The 17,698-nt window shown below is 40.4% G+C and overlaps 2 protein-coding genes across 2 annotated transcripts in view; both read right to left on the bottom strand.

Moving 5' to 3' along the window:
- LOC137989270 (nitric oxide synthase 3-like) overlaps nucleotides 1–17,698 on the bottom strand; it is a 212,883-nt gene that overhangs the window by 36,489 nt on the left and 158,696 nt on the right. The gene's annotated exons all lie outside the window — the stretch shown is intronic.
- Nucleotides 16,347–17,698, bottom strand: part of LOC137989253 (uncharacterized) — a 70,647-nt gene continuing 69,295 nt past the window's right edge. The window contains exon 9 of the mRNA XM_068835089.1: nucleotides 16,347–16,438. Coding sequence (XP_068691190.1) covers nucleotides 16,347–16,438 — 92 coding nt within the window. The remainder of the gene's footprint in view (nucleotides 16,439–17,698) is intronic.

Raw genomic sequence — 17,698 nt, 5'->3', positions numbered from 1 at the left:
TTCTTTCAATTCCGTTTATGAAAGGCTAAAGATAGAATTATTAGATGGGAAACTAGTTGTTTGGAAAGGGCAAAAGGACAACTAAAAAGTCAGAATGTTCGGCCGGATTCGAACCAACGATCTCCGTAGCCCCGCTCGGGTGCTCTACCCATTGCGATACTAGAACGCCTGTGGAGTTAGGTCGTTTCTCTAGGTCCTGAATGGACAATGTGTCCCGCTGGTCTGCAGGCTCTACAAAGTATACCTACAAGTTTTCAAATTCGACTATGCACCTTATTCCAAAATGGCCGCCATTTTAGTATTTTTTGTTTTCCATGAAAATTGGCCCTTATGGCCTTCTTTTCGAACGTAAAATTCAAAAGAAAATTAAACCTTGAGCGAGGCCATAAGGGCCAATTTGCATGGAAACCAAAGACTACTGAAATGGCGGCCATTTTGGTATAAGGTGTATTGATATTTAAAAGGCGCTGTGTTACGACTAAAGCCAAATTCAGCGATTGGGAACTGGCAACCAAATCAAGCGTAACATAAACTGAAAATAACTACTTGAAACATTGAAGAAATGCTTGAATAACTTGAACAGCAAATACAAAAGGAGTCAGGGATGGACAAAATTAAAGTAGTTTAAAATGGATTGCAACTGGGGTTTTGAAAACTGTTCACCCTGGCAATTTTTCAAAGTTTATCTCTGTTGTTTGTAACTGAAATCATGTGTACACGACAGACATTTTTTTGTCACGAAGCTTTAATTTGCGTTGTTTTAAAGTAATTTTTGGGTGAACGTTAAGTTGCATAGCGAGTAGGAGTGAGTAATTGTTAAAAGTACACAAAATGAACTGCACTGCCGTGACATGCCCCTTTAAGGTGCAATGGTATGTCCCGCCGACCAGCGAGACAAATCGTCCATTCAGGACCTAGATAAACTACCTAGAACCAAAGGAGATCTGGTAGCTCAATTAGTAGGAGCATCCGGCCGGTTTTAGGGCGATTGTATGTTCAAATCCTGCCTAGGAGAAGCCTAAGGCTAGTTTCCCATCCTTCCCAGGGGCACATTGCACCTTAAACATCTATAGTTGCATAGTCGTAATAGAGTGTATTTACAGTTAAATGATTGTGTGGTTTATTCTCCCAAAAATGAAAATGCTCATGCTCTGCTATTCAAGATGCCACAGGAACTGCACACATTAAGTTTTTAGGACTCAGGAGTAACGAAGTGCCTATGGCAGACCGGGCCGCTTGATTTTGAACATTCTCTGCATTGCGCAGAATGGCCATTCATAAGGCACTTGCGCGGGATATTCAAATCACGGAGATATTATAGGGGCCTCCAATTACAAAGGAAGAACGCCATTTTGCTGAAATAGTCGAGGAGATTTGCATTTTACTCGCTCTCCTAAGCGCGAGGTATATAGACACAGCGAGATTATGAAGAAAAAAGATAGCTTTACACAGTTACATACTCCTTATTCCATTTTCGATTCGGCCAACGGCAAGTTGTGTCCTTTTTACTTCGAAATTTAACGAAGTACGACATTTTTAGTCTAGGAAGAGCTACATTAGTATTTGGTCCAATAAAACCAAACAGGCGCTCCAACTAGATTACGCAAATCGTATAATTTATTCCAACAAGATTATTCGATCTAAAGAAAAGAACGAACTACATTTGGGAAATCGAACAGGATTCATCGGTACATAAACACGCGAGTAAAACTATTAACTAGAATTACAGCATTAAATACTTACTTCTTTGACGATGCCTAGAGGATTGTTTCACGGTGTACAGGTCAGTAACAGAGAAAATAGGTCAGAGTATAACAGAAAACGGGTCAGCGAGACAGATTAGCAAAACATGCACATATCTTCGAATCTGAAATGTCTGAACTGAAAAACTGACCTATTCACGTGGCTTAATTACATAAGTTAGTGTCAATCAAAAATGAATCAGGAAATCAAGTTAATAATTCATTGTATTGATGAAACACTCTCCGCCCCGATAAGGGCGTAGTCCTTATCATAGCAAACGTTCGTTCCGTTTTGGTTTCTGAACGGGCTGAGCGATTTGAATTCGCCCCTATCCAGTCTGCTGTAAAGGGTTGCCTGTGCTTGGTTTGTCCAGTAAATTTCTGCTTGCTGAAGCTCCTCAGGGGTCAGCGGTCCTTCCTTTCCGTGCTGGTTGTATTTTCTCAGTCGTATCTTTTCTGCTAGCCTGCGTATTCGTGCCGTCACACGGATCAGTTTTCTCCAGCTTGAGTACTTGCGTGGATCAATACCATTGCTAGCTTTAGGTGCTCACTGCTGTGACTGCGGTCAGTATCTGCATCTGACGGCGTTCCATGTCTACATTCGGAGCTGGTGGGGATGTCGTAATCGGCCATTGACTTTCTGGTTGGTACAAGAACTCTGGGCCATGCTTCCATCTGCCTTGTAACTCATTAACGCGGATACCTCGCGACAGGTCGTCAGCTACATTATCTTGACTGGGGATATGCTTCCACTGGTTTGGATCTGTGTTACTTTGAATTTCTCCCACTCTCGAGGAGACGAACGGCTTAAAGCTGCGTGATGGACTTTGAATCCAGGCTATGGTGATCATACTAACGGTAAAGAACTTAACATCTTTAAACTGTCTCCCAGTACTGCAACTTCCTTCTTGTGAAATCTCAAGACAACTCCAAATATACCGTTTAAAAGGTCAGGACCTTTTTTCCAGTAATCGTTCAGAACATGTCCTTGGAATGTAGAGGATGAATTGAAAACAATTCGAACAGGTGTGCTCTTCTTGTCTGGCCTTAGTACAGCATGATGTGGGATGTAATGAACAGGACCATTAGACTTGTCTTGTTCTTCCTTTGACAGCTTTCGCGCAAATTTCATTCTTTCCATTTCCTCCATCTGTTTGCAGTAAGCTTCAGCTTGTTCAGATTTCTTTTTAGGCGTCGTTCTGTTGACTCCAGGCGTTTTATTGCCAAACTTCTGTTGTCTGGCAGTAGGCTAGGGTCTTTCTTCCAAGGGCAAGGGATCATCCATTGGTTTTCTACTTTGAAACACAACTCCTCTATGAGCTTAGCTTCTTCTCTTTCTGTTTGGGTCAGTTTGTCAGCATTGCAGACGCAGGGTTTCACGGCCACGCCCATAGTTTCGGTTGTCCAAAAGTCTGTTAAGTCTATTGGTGAGGCGTACTTGACGTGCAATATGTTGGTTACGTCACTGATCTGCTCTGGTTTTCCTCCAAAAACCACCCATCCAAGTGGAGACTTGCGAGCTAGCAGGTGGTCCACTTGTCTTGTCTCACTAGCATGCATATGTGCGTGATCAATGCCGATTAACAGGTCAACGTGCCCTTTGCCACGGAGAAATCTGGTGTTTCGTAGGCCAAGAACCTCCGGTAAGTGCGAGGTTTTCACTGCTGGAATCTCGTCACTGATACTGTGAATGCCGATTGCTTTAACGGTAAAACGCTTGTTGTTGTCAATACAGGTTAGCTGAACATTGTACTCCTTTGTTTTCATTGCTTCATCCTCACCGCCAACTTTAGTAATGGTTATGGACACATCCTTTCCCTTCAAACCGAGAGTTTCAGCGGTTTCCTGTCGGATGAGACTTACTTGGGCCCCCGAGTCAAGAAGCACGTTTCCGCATTTAAAGAGACCTTTAGCGTTGCCGATGTTAGCAGATAAAACGGGACGAATTGCTTCAGTGGGGCTGGCTGTAGTGGCGACGCTAATCCTCACGGGATTGCTCTTGTGTAGGAGTTGGTGGTGGTGTTGTGGACGCCGCGTTCCATTCTCCAGCTTTGTGCACTGTTGTTTGCGCTTCCAGTTATCCATAGTGTGTCCTCTGCCGGCCCTTTTGAAGCAGCTGAAACACAGGTGATTTGCCTTTGCAGTTGCGATCCGGTCGTCAACACTGAGGGATATGAATTTCGGGCGTTGATCAGGCCAGTGTGATGAAGTTTTGCACAGCAAACATTTGTGCCAAACGGGTCTATTGCTATCAGACTTCAAGTGATGTTGTGTCTGAGGCTGAGACGACCTTGTGCGGCGTGCCACAAGGCTCAGTCCTCGGACCACTCTTGTTCCTTCTGTACAACAATGATATTTACAAGTCCTCTTCGTTATTTTCCTTTTATCTATTCGCTGACGACAGCAGTATAATACTTTCAAATAACAACTTAAAGGAACTCGAGTCTCTTGTTAATCGCGAGCTTGGAAACGTCAACGAATGGCTTAAGGCCAACAAACTGTCTCTGAACATAAAGAAATCAAACTTTGTCATCTTTCGTCCCTGGCAAAAGAATATGCCCTTCACACCTAGGATTAGAATTCTTGACTCCGTAACTAACACCTACGCAAACCTTGAAATGAAAGATTATGTAAAATATCTTGGCTTGATGATTGATTCAAATCTTTCATGGAAATATCACATAGAATCTATCTGCCACAAAATCAGCAAGTCGATAGGAATTATAGCCAAGATTCGATATTATGTCCCGCGTCGTGTTTTACTTTCAGTGTACAACTCATTAATTGTCCCTTACTTAACTTATGGTATTTGTGCTTGGGGTAATTGTCCCTTGACATTTCAAAGAAAGATTGTAACTTTACAAAAACGGGCCTTACGTCTTATTTACTTCTGTAAGTCTAAAGAACACACCGTACCCTTCTTTCTCAAATCAAATTGCCTTCCCCTACCTAGCCTATTCTTTGGAGATTGTAGCTATTTACTGTATGATATAAACAGACGGTCAGCACCAGCTAGTATACTCAATCAGTTTGTTAAAACAAGTCAGATTCACAATTACAGAACTAGATCTGTCTCTAGCGATTCGTTTTATTTTAAGTTCTCTAGAACTAATAAAATGTATTCCTTTTTCTCGAGAATTGGTGCCCAAATTTGGAACTCTATTCATTACTCGATTAAACTACTTAAACGCTGGTTCTTTCGTAAAAAGATAAAGGAATTATTACTAAATTTCTTGCGGTCAGAAGATGATTATGTCGAAGTCTCCCGTCTTATTAAGCTATTTAATACTTTAAGTTAGCCTCTTGTCATAATCTTAATGTACTTGTTTTGTTTTAGGTTAGTTCATTCTATTTAATGCGTAACTGTATAGTTATGTCTTTGCTGTTATTTAGTCCATCTATAGATAACCTTGTACTTGTAGTATGTCCTCAGTTCTCCCCGCCTCGATTAGTTTATAACCTATTTGTGGGGGGAAAGAAATGTAATTATTATGTTCTAATTTCCAATAAATTTTGTCGTTTGTCGTGATACGACTTCCCTTAAGGTATTGTAACATCTTTTCACCAGATGTACGCTGAGGTCACAAAATTGCGCGTCCTCCCCATCCTGCAAGGCTTTGAATGGAATAATGTCCTGAGTCACAGTGTCTAACACAAATCTTGGGTCACCATAGATGGAGTCAAGGTATTCCCAGGCGGCGTCGTAGTCGCTTCCGATTCCCTTAATCAGCTCGAGTGGCTTGTCTCGCAGGCACGTGCGCAGGAGCGTGATTGAATCTCTTTTGAGTACTTCGCTTCTATTGCGTGCTTGAAATCTGAGCGAAAGATACCATAATCTCGGACATTTCCAGCGAAAACAGGTAGCTTCGGTTTTTCCAGTTTAAAGCCACACGCAGCGCTGTTAAAACTCATTTGTCGCCAGAGCTTCCGGTCTCGGTTACACTACTATTGTTAGGATAACTTTGAGGCGCTTGCGAAATATCAGCAGAACCTGTGCTTTGACTATTATGGTGACCAGTTTGTTCAACAGTTATTTGCCGTGTTTTCAATGTTTGCATTGTTAACAACTTCAATAATTTTCAGCTGAATTAGTGAAACTGTCATCAACTGTACCTTTGTTCTCTGATGATTGCATGCTTGAAATTCCACTAACACTGGCTTCTGGTTCTGCGCTACTTATGGGGTTTCCCTGCGAGGCCGGTTGTCAGTGGTTCCTTTCCCTTAGTAACTAAGTCATGCAGATAAATCTTTGCTTGAATTTCGGTGTCCATGAAAAGTTCCTGACATTCTTCCATCCAACGTTCCTGAACTTCGAACTCCTCATCGTCTTCAATTAATTTTGAAAAGCTCTCGTGTTTCACCACGAGGTCATGGAATGCATTTTGGAGGCTATTTAATGCGTTCTCTACCTCTATACCAGGTCGTTTAAGTTCAATCCGTTTGGACAACGCTTCCCTACATCTTGTGAGGGTTGCCTTCGCAGTCCTCCTGTCCAGCTTCGCGCTTTTAATTGCGTCTTCAGCCATGTGTTTGGTTCTCCGGCAGTGTTTAGATCCTTGCCAAACTGTACTTTTTCTCAACCAAGAAATCGAATGAAATGGTCCAATAAAACCAAACAGGCACTCCAACTAGATTTTACGCAAATCGTATAATTTATTCCAACAAGATTATTCGATCTAAAGAAAAGAACGAAATACATTTGAGAAACCGAACAGGATTCATTGGTACATAAACACGCGAGTAAAACTATTAACTAGAATTACAGCATTGAATACTTACTTCTTTGACGATGCCTAGAAGGATTGTTTCACGGTGTACAGGTCAGCACAGATAAAATAGGTCAGAGTATAACACAAAACGGGTCAGCGAGACAGATTAGCAAAACATGCACATATCTTCGAATCTGAAATGTCTGAACTGAAAAACTGACTTATTCACGTGGCTTAATTACATAAGTTAGTGTCAATCAAAAATCAATCAGGAAATCAAGTTAATAATTCATTGTATTGACGAAACAATATTCAAAAGCATTTCATTGCTTCTGGAAAATTTTCTTTAAAAGATTAAACTACCAAAAAATTGTCGTTTAATCGTTGACTTAGGTTCCGTGAAAAACGATCAACATAAAGCCCTTAGATAACAGAGAAACGGTCGATAAATTAGGCATGAATTTAAACTGTAACAGTTCAAGCTTGTCCTCAGGAAATTACTCAAATGACTTTGCATTAATACTTACATAACAGGTTTGATATTTTTGCTATTGTCAAACGATGCCAGGTCAAATGTCCTTAGCTTCGTCCGAATCATGAATCTGCAGAAGATATAATTACTTTGCTAGTGAAATTCTGTCCGAGTTACTGATTTTGAGTTGGAAAAATAAAGCTTTTATCGTGCTATCCATCGTATCGTCCCACAACTGAGTTTTAAGCTCACGTATTTGATTCTATCTAAGCGGTTACAGCCTATCTTTGAAGTTGTGAAACGTCGCTCAGTTCTTAGTTAAAGGTAATTAAAAGAATAATTATTTATTCATTTATAACAAGTGAAAGGTAAAAACAACAGGACTCCGCCTCCCCACGTGGTATTCTCAAATTAATTGGGCAAACCACCCTCCGAGAATTCAATGTTCCATTTTTTTTCGTTTATGTGTCGGTTCTTTAACTTCCCAGAACAGATATTCATGTGAGGCATGACCTACCGTATACAGTTCTTAAAATGCCCAAAAATTTTTATTTTCCTATTTGAAAGTCCATATCAAAATGAAATTTTGCGAAAGAATTCAGTCGCGATTCATCATCATCATCATCACCATTTTATTTCAAAGTTTAAATTTAACTGTCTTTGGAATTGAAAAAAAAAAAAAAAACACAAGCCGCATATAGCAAAAAGCGAATTAAGTCGAATACTCAGTCTTGATTTATTAACATATAAGTTACCAACATCAGAAAAATCTAGTGTTATATGAATGAACGTCGGATGCACGGGTGAAAAGATCACAGATATTCTGAGGCGCAGAATTGGTAGATGTGTCGTGCACGAGAGAACATACTGTTTCAAAACGAGACACGAATTTTGCACGATGTTTAAAATCCTATTTTTATTTGATATACTTCTTCAGCTGGTCAGGATGATTTCACAGGATCGCTGTGACGTAGATTAAAACTCAATTTCTACCTTAGGCGCAGTTTACCCGATTAAAAAGACGGGAAAATATAAAAATCCGTAGAAAATTGGCGTTACTTCCGTTTCTTTCCAAATTTGGCAGAACGGATGTTTACGATATTAGCCAATCACTGACCAGTTTCTCTTAGACTCGTTTGAAATGACATCATAACGTCATATTCCGAAAATCGCCATCGAGCGAGCAGAAATGGTCCTCACCGAAAGGGATGAAATCCAGATAATTTTAGTTGGAATCAAGGAAAAAATTACATAGAGAGCTTCTTTACAGCCTAGCGTAGATATCTGGATAGTTTTTATGGCAATAGTAAAGGATTTTCATGTCAAAATGAGCTTAGCGTCTTTCTGTTGTGTTTACTTAATTAAATATTCCATGCGGTCTCGTGGAGCGAGAATTAGACTTTTATGTGAATAGTTTGGAAAAAAAATTTCGCGGGAATCGGCATGTCGTTGAAAATGAGTTTTAATTAATTAATTAAGGAATGCTTGTTGGCGTAGGTCCTATGTTTTCTAGGTGATCAACGCAAAGGTATCGCTCTGCCTTAGTTTTCAGTATTTTTTTCAATTAAGAAAAAAATCGATCATGTCTATGTCTATCATCGAGGAAGGTGCTCTTAATCCGGAAGCGAATACAGCAGCAAAACTGAGGATTTTCAAATAGGTCATATGTCCAGGGAACACTTGAGCGAGCTGTGTGCCAAATTTTTAAAGTGGCAGACAATTTGAGCGCTTTTAAAAAATTGTTGAAAATTCGCCTGTCTTTCGAATGGAAAGAGAGTTTCGCCAAAGTTCATTTTTTTTAAATATGGATTTTCAAATAGGAAAATGAAAATTTTCACGTTGTGCGCATTTGAACGGCGAAGACTTAACTTCTATCCACTCGCTGATGTAACTATAATGGTAGCACTTTCTTATCAGTATTGGTCCGACAGGGCGTCGAGCCCTGGAGTGGACTAAAGCCTGAGCAACTTCATGTGTGCTGATATATAAAACAGTATGGTCATCTTGTATGACTTACATTGTTGGGTTGTGGTTTTGGATAGTGAACACCCGCTCGCCAACTGTGTTGATGGGGTTGTCAAAAAGCAGTCTGTTGAGGAATGAAAAAATTATCAAGTAAGTCGGTTTTTTTTTTTCCACAGATTTAAAGTTACGCATGTGACAAGGAATCTGAGATTAAAGCAAAGGTAAAACATAATTTAACGTTTCTTTATTTCACGCACGAGAGGCCGGGTATAGTCGCTTCTGGCCTGATTTAACTGACTGACGTACATTACTCGAAGATACTTTGAATTCCTGAACGTCGCTAGAAATCTGGGACATTTTGAGCCCACATTACGTTATGCGGATATATAGTGTAAGAGTGATTTATCGCCAGAAATGTTTCTTTTTAAGTGAGCATTTAACTGCTTTTGACTTGTAAGGTTTTCAGACATAGGAAAGGAAAGGAAAGGAAAGGAAAGGAACTTTATTTAAGTGTCTAGTCGTTCTAGAGCTGGAGCGCTAATTGGGGACACTGTAAATTGAAATGAACAATGAAAGTAAATCAGGTCAAATGTCGGTTTTTGAGGAGAGGGGAAACCGGAGTACCCGGAGAAAACCTCTCGGTGCAGAGTAGAGAACCAACAAACTCAACCCACATATGACGCCGAGTCTGGGAATCGAACCCGGGCCACATTGGTGGAAGGCGAGTGCTCTCACCACTGCGCCATCCCTGCAGCCCAATGCTTAATAAAAGTTCGTGTAAAGCTAGAAGCTCCCGCAAAAAAATGGTCGTAACTGCTTATCGAAAAGCTGAGCCTTGGGCTCATAATCCGCCGATGACAAAAAAATGCAACCTCGAATCCAGGCTCTCTCTCTTCAGGGAGAAGAAGAGGGAGAGAGCCTGGGGTTGACCGAAGTGAAGAAGAATATTGTTTAGTTGTAAAACCGCTGTGCAACAAAGTCGCATGATTACAAAACTACAGAAAACCCGCTTTCAATCTATGGGTTGTGGAGCAAAATCAAGCTAAGAAAGCAAAAAATATCGCCAGCGTCCTACATTTCTTCGTTGTTTTTGCACTCACTTTCATGACCAATTTGCCACAGGATTTATTGAACGCGGGCTCAAAATGTCCCCGATTTCTAGCGATGGGCCCCGTCTGGGATTTCTTGAAGTTTGTTTCCACTCAATAATCTAAAACAGAAAAAGTTGCTGATTGAACAATACATTGCCTATACACATTACATTTCTAAAGAATTTTAGAGCGAAAAGGGATATTGCAATTAGTTTTCAGCAAGACGTTCACCCAATGCTGTTACATCAGATAGCTAAAACGGTGAGGCATGGTCAAACTATGGTAGCTGTGATTTGAAATAGGTTTCACTGGTCTTACTTACAAATATCTAAGATTCTCAAGTTTGGCAAAAATTCCACTTGTCAAAAAAGTAATGTTGTTATTCTGTAGGAATCTGAGGAAAAAAAGTAAGATTATGTCAACTGGTTTTCATGAGTAAAGTAGTTAACCTCATGGTAAATAGTTACCCTTTCCACCTCTTCGTGTAAATAACAGAGAGCGTATTGAGTTCATAGCAGTGCAGTTTTGAAATATTTCCGGCTTAAGCAATCAGTGGATAAATTTATATAAAAATAAATAAATTGAATCAATTATTTTAAAAAATGCAGCCACTTTTGAATTCAAGTAACATGTTTCGATCTTTCAAATATCACCAGCCATAGTGAGTATAACAGTTAAATTTTTACAAGGTGATCAGTATATATATCTATCAATACAATGATTCTTTAGAGATTAAATGTTCGTTACAAGCGGATAAATTCACCTAACCAACAATATTATAGAAAACACAACTGACATAACGGTAAAGTTTAAAAGTGTAACGCTAAACTGACAGGATCAACTTGTTTGTTGAGTTCGAGTTTGAACCGCCTTCATCCTGAGCGGTTCAAACCCGAACCCAACAAGAGTTCTATGCGGGGACATTGATAATTTGATGAAAAGCTTTAGTTCTACCATATCCGCAGGGTCGTCTTTCACATTCAAGTTCCTTTGTTTGACTAAGACGTTTCCCCTGTTTTTTCTGTCGATTAAAGGTCTTGAAGACGAAATAATACAGCGTTCTTCAGCAAATAGCTAATAAGCAAGAGCTACTCATAGGGCCACAGGCGTGATTGAGTTCTGACGTCTCTTGTGCAGTGGAAAGCATGGTGGTGGTGGCATAGCTGTTGCACTGCCCCCTCGGGACTGCCTCAAGTATAAATATAGAACACTCACTTGTGGTACAAAGTCACATTCCCTAGCCATTTTGAATACACTGTGGCCAATCAACAGGACTAACTTGTTAAACAGAGAAACCTTTACAATATTTTTACCAAATATGCACATACAGTGAACGTTCACATGACAGTCACCACGAAAATAAATGAGACAACACAATAAAATTCAGTATCGTACCATCTTTCTCTTTTTAAGAAATTAATTAATACACTTTGAAAGTAACGAAATAAGTAATTAAAGAAAAACAATAACACTTAGAGAGTTCTGCATTCAGCAAGTCTTTCTCCACAACAGTCTAAAAGCTTAGGCAGCTTCATAATCCTAGCGTAGGTGTTCTTCACCGGTGGAGGTCCAGGTGATGGCTCTGGTACGGGTTCTAACACAGAGTTGGGTGCAGGATTGGGAACGCTTGAACTGGTAATTGCTCGAATTTTGCACTTTAGGAAAACTCTCGACCTACTACTTTGGCAGTGCTGTCTGGGACTGCTTTTGTTGCTGACTGTTGCTGAGCTTGAGAAACTGCCTGTTCCGATCCGTGATTTCTGAGACCCCGCTTGCCAACTCAGTTTCCATTCTGCACTTCAGCGACCCTGATATCTTGCCAAATTTCTAATTACGGCAAAGGCTTTGCATACTGGTCATGATAAAGCTTTGCTTTCCGTCTCTTCTGCTTTATTTTACTTTCTACTTCTTCATCGACGGGAAAATAGAGAAGGGCTGCAGCTGTCGACATACGGGTCTTAGTTCGATGAGTCATCATTCGCTGTGCTGGACTTGATCCAATGTTTTCCTCGGGCGTGTTTCCTTACCCCAGTAAGACAGGCCAGGGTGTTTTGTCGTTGCGGAGTGCTTTCTTGAACAGGTTCTTGGTAATTTTCATGGCGAAGTTGGGTCCCTGAGTTCTAATGAAAGTCTGAACTGTGGTCAACTAGAAAATGTACTCTTTCCTCTGAAGGGCAAATAAGTCGACGACCATAGGACTCCAAGAACGATATGCAATTTCGGTGTCTGCAACGGCTCTTTTGGGCTCAAAATCTGCGCATACGGAACAATAGGGGATTGCTTGCTTTTGGTCGCTGTTCATTCCAGGCCAGAACGCGACCTCTCTAGCGTTTCGCAAGCATCCCGCAATTGCGAGATGAATAGCATGGCTTCTTGCAAGGATTTCCGTTCTCAATGGTAATGATGTGCTGACTCTTGGACAGGAGACCGTTACGATGATAAATTTCTTCTCTGTAGGTCCAATATTCTAGGTCTGCAATGGGCACATCACGCCTCATCTCTGGCTACCCTACTACGACTTTTCACCCAAGAGACTGGAGTGCCAGGCCTTTTGCCTTTTGTAATTGTGTGTAACTCACTGGACACATTGAAGACCTTTGAGAGGCTTAAAAGACGTCTGTTTTTAAGGAAAAGTCTGCGAATTCTTCATCTTGTTTTCCTGGGTGGGCCAAATAGGCTCTAGACACACAGTCAGCTATGTACATTAGTGGACTGTTTTTGTACTTAATGTTCAAGTTGAAACCCTGTAGTTTGTGCAGCGTCCGCTGCAGTCTACATGGAGCGGTGAAGACCGGTTTCTGAAAGACTGATTGAAGTGGCTTATGAGCGGTCTCTACTCTGACCTTCTCTCTGCGTGAAATGTACTGGCTGAATGTCTATCAAGCAAACGCTGTTACGAGACACCTTTTCTCGATTTATGGATACCTGCGCTCAGTGGAAGTAAGTGATTTCGACAGGCGACAGGCTGCTCATTTTGAAGATTGTGTCTCCTAGTCTGTTTTCACGTGCGTCACACTGTATCGAGACCTTTTTGTTGACATCATACTCATAATTTGCCAGAAGAGGGTGCTTGCCCGCACCCGTCCTCACTTGATTGTATATTACTTTTAAACTCTTCAGACGCCAGATTTATTTGGAAAGACATTCTTAGATAGCGATAACGCCCAAAACGTGTCAAGGCTGATCTGGTTAAACCCATTCTTGGCATCTAATGAGCTAAAGGCCTTTGTCATGATAAGTACCAGAAACCCATAATGGTTGAAACGTGTAACGTGCGTTCACAGCCTCCGAATATTCAGTGCGAACTGATTGGTTGAATGTTTCAGTGCTAAGTACCATATTTGGAAACCCGTCGCTCTTGTTGTTCCAAATATGGTACTTAGCAAATTGAATATTCGGAAGCTTGTTTTCCAGCACACAAGGGGCTGTTACACGTTTCAACTCTTATGGGTTTCAAATATTACGTCATTCGTTCACGTGGTCTTTCATTAAACATGGCATGGTGTCCGAAGTCCTGGAATTCAAACACAGTCTTAGGCACGAAAATTTTGCTCAAAGAGAAAAGCCTGAGAAGCACCAAGTCGCTTTATTTCTTCGTCTCCTCAGAGAAGCACTGTAAATTTACAACACATTCTCGTTATCGACCACGGGTCAAAACCTTGACGTCTTACTCCAAACATTTGAAAATTATTGCAATCCGAAGCGGAACATTACATTTGAACGTCACAAATTCTTTACTTGGATTCAGGAACCGACGGAGAGCATCGATCAGTAAGTAACCGAGCTGCACACAAAAGCAAGCACGTGGGAATTTGGTGAACTGTGTGAGAGCTACATTCGAAACAGAAGCGTCTGTGGAATATCCTGCAGCGCCTTGAGAGAATAGTTATTTCAAGAAATCGACTTAAGTCATTACTGAAGTTCCAAACTGACCGATTGGATTTCAGAGGGTTGGATCTGGGGAAAAGTGACGTCATTTACTCAGTATCTTAAAGTTCCAGTGTGTAAACGCAGCTTATGAGATATGCAATACAGGAATTTAAAAGTCTAAAAACCCAAAACTCCCGTGCTGCATATTAATTTAGCCGCATTCTTAACCTATTGAGTCATTGATGTCATTTTCTCCTCGATCCAGCTACCTCAAGATTTTAAAGTTAGTAATGGCGGACCATTAAACAGGAAATTCCAGTTAAAATAAACAGGTGTATTTTTGAAATAGAGGCTTGAAACTTGGGTCACTTACTGATTAGTTAACATTATAGTTTTGAAATCTAAAAAAAAAAAAATTGACTTTTAGGACACACAGCTACAAGTCCCAAGCACTCACAAGCTAATGGACGAGTAGAAAAGGCCATTGGAACAGCCAAATCTGTACTAAAGAGAGCTTATGAAGACGGTACTAACCCATGCATTGCCTTGCTCGAAAGCAGAAATACCCTGATAACTGGCCTGAGCCATTCCCCAGTTCAAATTTTCTTTGACAGAAGGCTAAGAATCAAACTTCTCACTACAACACAGCTGCTGGATGCAAGAATTCCAACAGATGCCAAGTCCCAGCTCCTGGCTCAACAGAAAACAGAAGCTGTACTTTGAAGTCACTACCTCTTGCCAAAACTGGTGAGTGACACTGTTCGACTAAAAACAAAGAATGGCTGGAAACCTGCAGCAGTTACCAAACATGCTCACACCCCTAGATCAGTGGTTGTGACCACAAAAGGCACTCCCTACAAACGAGACAGGAGAGACATCATCAAGACCCCTGATAGTAACACAAGCACCATCCACGAGTCCAATAAGTGACAGAGGGATCACAAATTGCCCAGAAAGTGACACCATCCAGTCCCCTGGTATTATCCGCACTAGATCTGGTAGAACTGTACAACCACGCAGGTTAAATGACTTTGTATATAATAAGTTGATTAAGCGCAATTAATCATTTAGTACATCGCTAATCCGAGTTGTTGTTATCAGCTGAAACATTAACTTTGCATGACTGTGACAGATTTTGATCAATGAAAAGTGGACAATATCGATATTTTTGATTGCATGTTTATTACTCCTTTCATTAGCTAGAGGGGAGATGTCATGACAGGATGTCGGTTTATTACGTCATTCGTTCACGTGGTCTTTTCTTAAAAATGGCAACCTTGACCTTGCATAGTTTTGGTAGCAGTTTTTCGATTGTAGAAATGTGATATTTGGAACGTTTGATGACGTTATTCAGCTCTGGAGGATCAAGGCAAATCCTAATTTTGCCTGGCTTGGATACTGCTACTAAGTTACTTATCCTGTGTTGGACATTCCTCTTTCCTAGTGCACGTTTCTTCTTTAGATCTGCAACTTTAGTTTTTTCTTCCTCTCGAAGGACTACGGGTGTACGCCTACTAGCATGCTGAACAGGTACTGATGCCGGGTCGACTACAAAGCTGGTAAATACATCCAATGTGGCCCAGTCCCTCAAAGACGATCCTGTAGTCCTGAACGACTTGTTGTGGGGTTAAGGGTATAATATTTCAGCTTGGGAGTGCATCTTCAGGAGTCCCAGCTATTGGTAGGTGACGTGGTAGCAGACAACATTAGTTTGTTTGAACGGCCATCTTTTTTAAACTTAAGCACTTCCATTCGACCAAGGCAAGTGACTCTAAGATCTATTAGTCCCAGAAAATTGATGAGAGAGCCTTTAAACAGTTAAAGCTTTGTATTGCTGGCTTCCATTTGAGGATAGCCATATTAGTTGCTAATCAATAAATCATGATGGCTTGATAAGTAAGAAGTTAAGCCCATACCTAGTTGGTATTTCAGAGGTTTTCTTGCTTGCTTTCTTCGTTGAAGTAAGTTAGAGTTGCAAACTAACGGCCACCATTGGACTTGAACAGTTGAAATATCTTCAGGCCTGAGGATGGATCCTGCAGAGCTTTCACCGCTCTCCTTTAACCGAAGAATTGAATCGTCATGTTATTTTCCCACACACTGATGCAAAATGGTGTCATTTTTTGCAGTAAACGCGCTGGTTATTGTTGGACCTACGTAGGTACGTCCACCCATCCATGTATGCCAATAGGGAGCTTAATAAGCACAAGACGTTTTTGTCAACACGAATGCCAAGTAGCCGAGGTGAAACTGGGTCGAGACCGGCGTCTGTGACTTGACTTGTTTGCCGTAAGCATGTCGCATCAGTGATTTTACGGCATCGTTAGTTAATTGTACAGCAGTTTTGATTCTTGGTCTTCTTTCGTAATACTGAATCATCACTTCAAGTTAAGAAAGACAGGATATATGCTTTTTCAGAGCTACCATCAAAGATTGATTCAAAGGATGAACTTATTGTTTTATTGGAAGAGAACACGGCTGGAAATTCTCTTTCCAGTTACGATCGATAATCCTGAAATGATTCTGAATGTAAAGCAATGTTCACATCTGCCAGTGTTAGCTGATTTGTCCAATCCATTTGGTACATTTCTGTAAAGGAAAGAAAGTGAGAAATAAAAATGAAGCGTTCTTTCTCAAAAAAGAAATTAAATTTGACGGTAATCAAAGCTGTACAAAATTTAACATCGTCTTTCTGGAAACTTTGTCTTAGCATTGCCAGTGCATTAAAGTTTAAGACCACAGAGACAAAACACAAGCACATGCAAATGCATATATCAAGAAATTTGCAAAGCAAATATCTGTCAAAAGAGACTTACTCTAGGTCTTTTGGAAAGACTGAGTCTCGGCGTCTGCAACGCTGTTGCTCGTCAGCCGGTTCAACTGACAAAAAAGAGTTTCTTTCCTAAATAATAGGAATTAGAAAGTTGATTTTCCAGCATTAGCAGGAAAACAACAAAAATCAACCAAAAAAAAAACAGAGTAATTGCACCTAAAATGAACTTACCTTCTCGCGCCTTTTTTTTTTTTACCACGGACGCCAAATAGCCAGCTTTTAGGTTTGTGACTTGACGTCTGTGACGTGTGACGTCACTTTCTTTGCAAAATCACTTCCGGTCGCCGTCCGTGTTGACAAAACACATACTTTAACACATACTATAAATTCTGAAATGCTTGAGTTATCTGACTGGTTTAAAGCAAATAAGTTATCACTAAATATTAAGAAATCGAACTATGTAATCTTCAAACCAAGGCAAAAAAGAGAAGAATTTGATTTAAATATTGAATATATGGTCACAAGATGATCCGCGTTCATTAAGGAAGTTACGTTTCTTGGTGTTATTTTGGGTGAAAACCTTTCATGGAAAGCACATAACTCACATATTGCTTGCAAAATTTCTAAATCTATTGGTATTATTGGTAGATCAACTCCTTGTCTCACTGAGATTGCCTTGAAAACGTTGTATTATTCGTTAATTTACCCTTATTTTCAATATTGTATTATAGTTTGGGGTTCAACATACGCTACTAACCCACGACCCGCGACGGCCCGGCGACCCGAAGGCCCAGTCCTGATTTTCCAGTTTTTTTGTCCAGCGGTAAATCCACGCGCATGCACAGATCTGCATCGGGTTTAGAATGGTCGACGGTGAGTTTGAATTCGTTTACCATTTAATCATTTAAATCCTTGTTTATGTTTGTTGCATGTTGTTCAAATAAAAACGTTTTCATTCTCTGTTCATTCGTCTCTCTACAGAAACCGATAGCACAATAGAGGACTTTCATTATCAAATGATATAAGTTATTTTCAAACCATACTTTGAAAATGAGAATATCATAAATAATGAGATA

Source organism: Montipora foliosa, unplaced genomic scaffold (genome assembly GCF_036669935.1).
Source record: "Montipora foliosa isolate CH-2021 unplaced genomic scaffold, ASM3666993v2 scaffold_449, whole genome shotgun sequence".
NCBI lineage: Eukaryota > Metazoa > Cnidaria > Anthozoa > Scleractinia > Acroporidae > Montipora > Montipora foliosa.
This window is presented reverse-complemented; position numbering and strand designations above follow the sequence as displayed.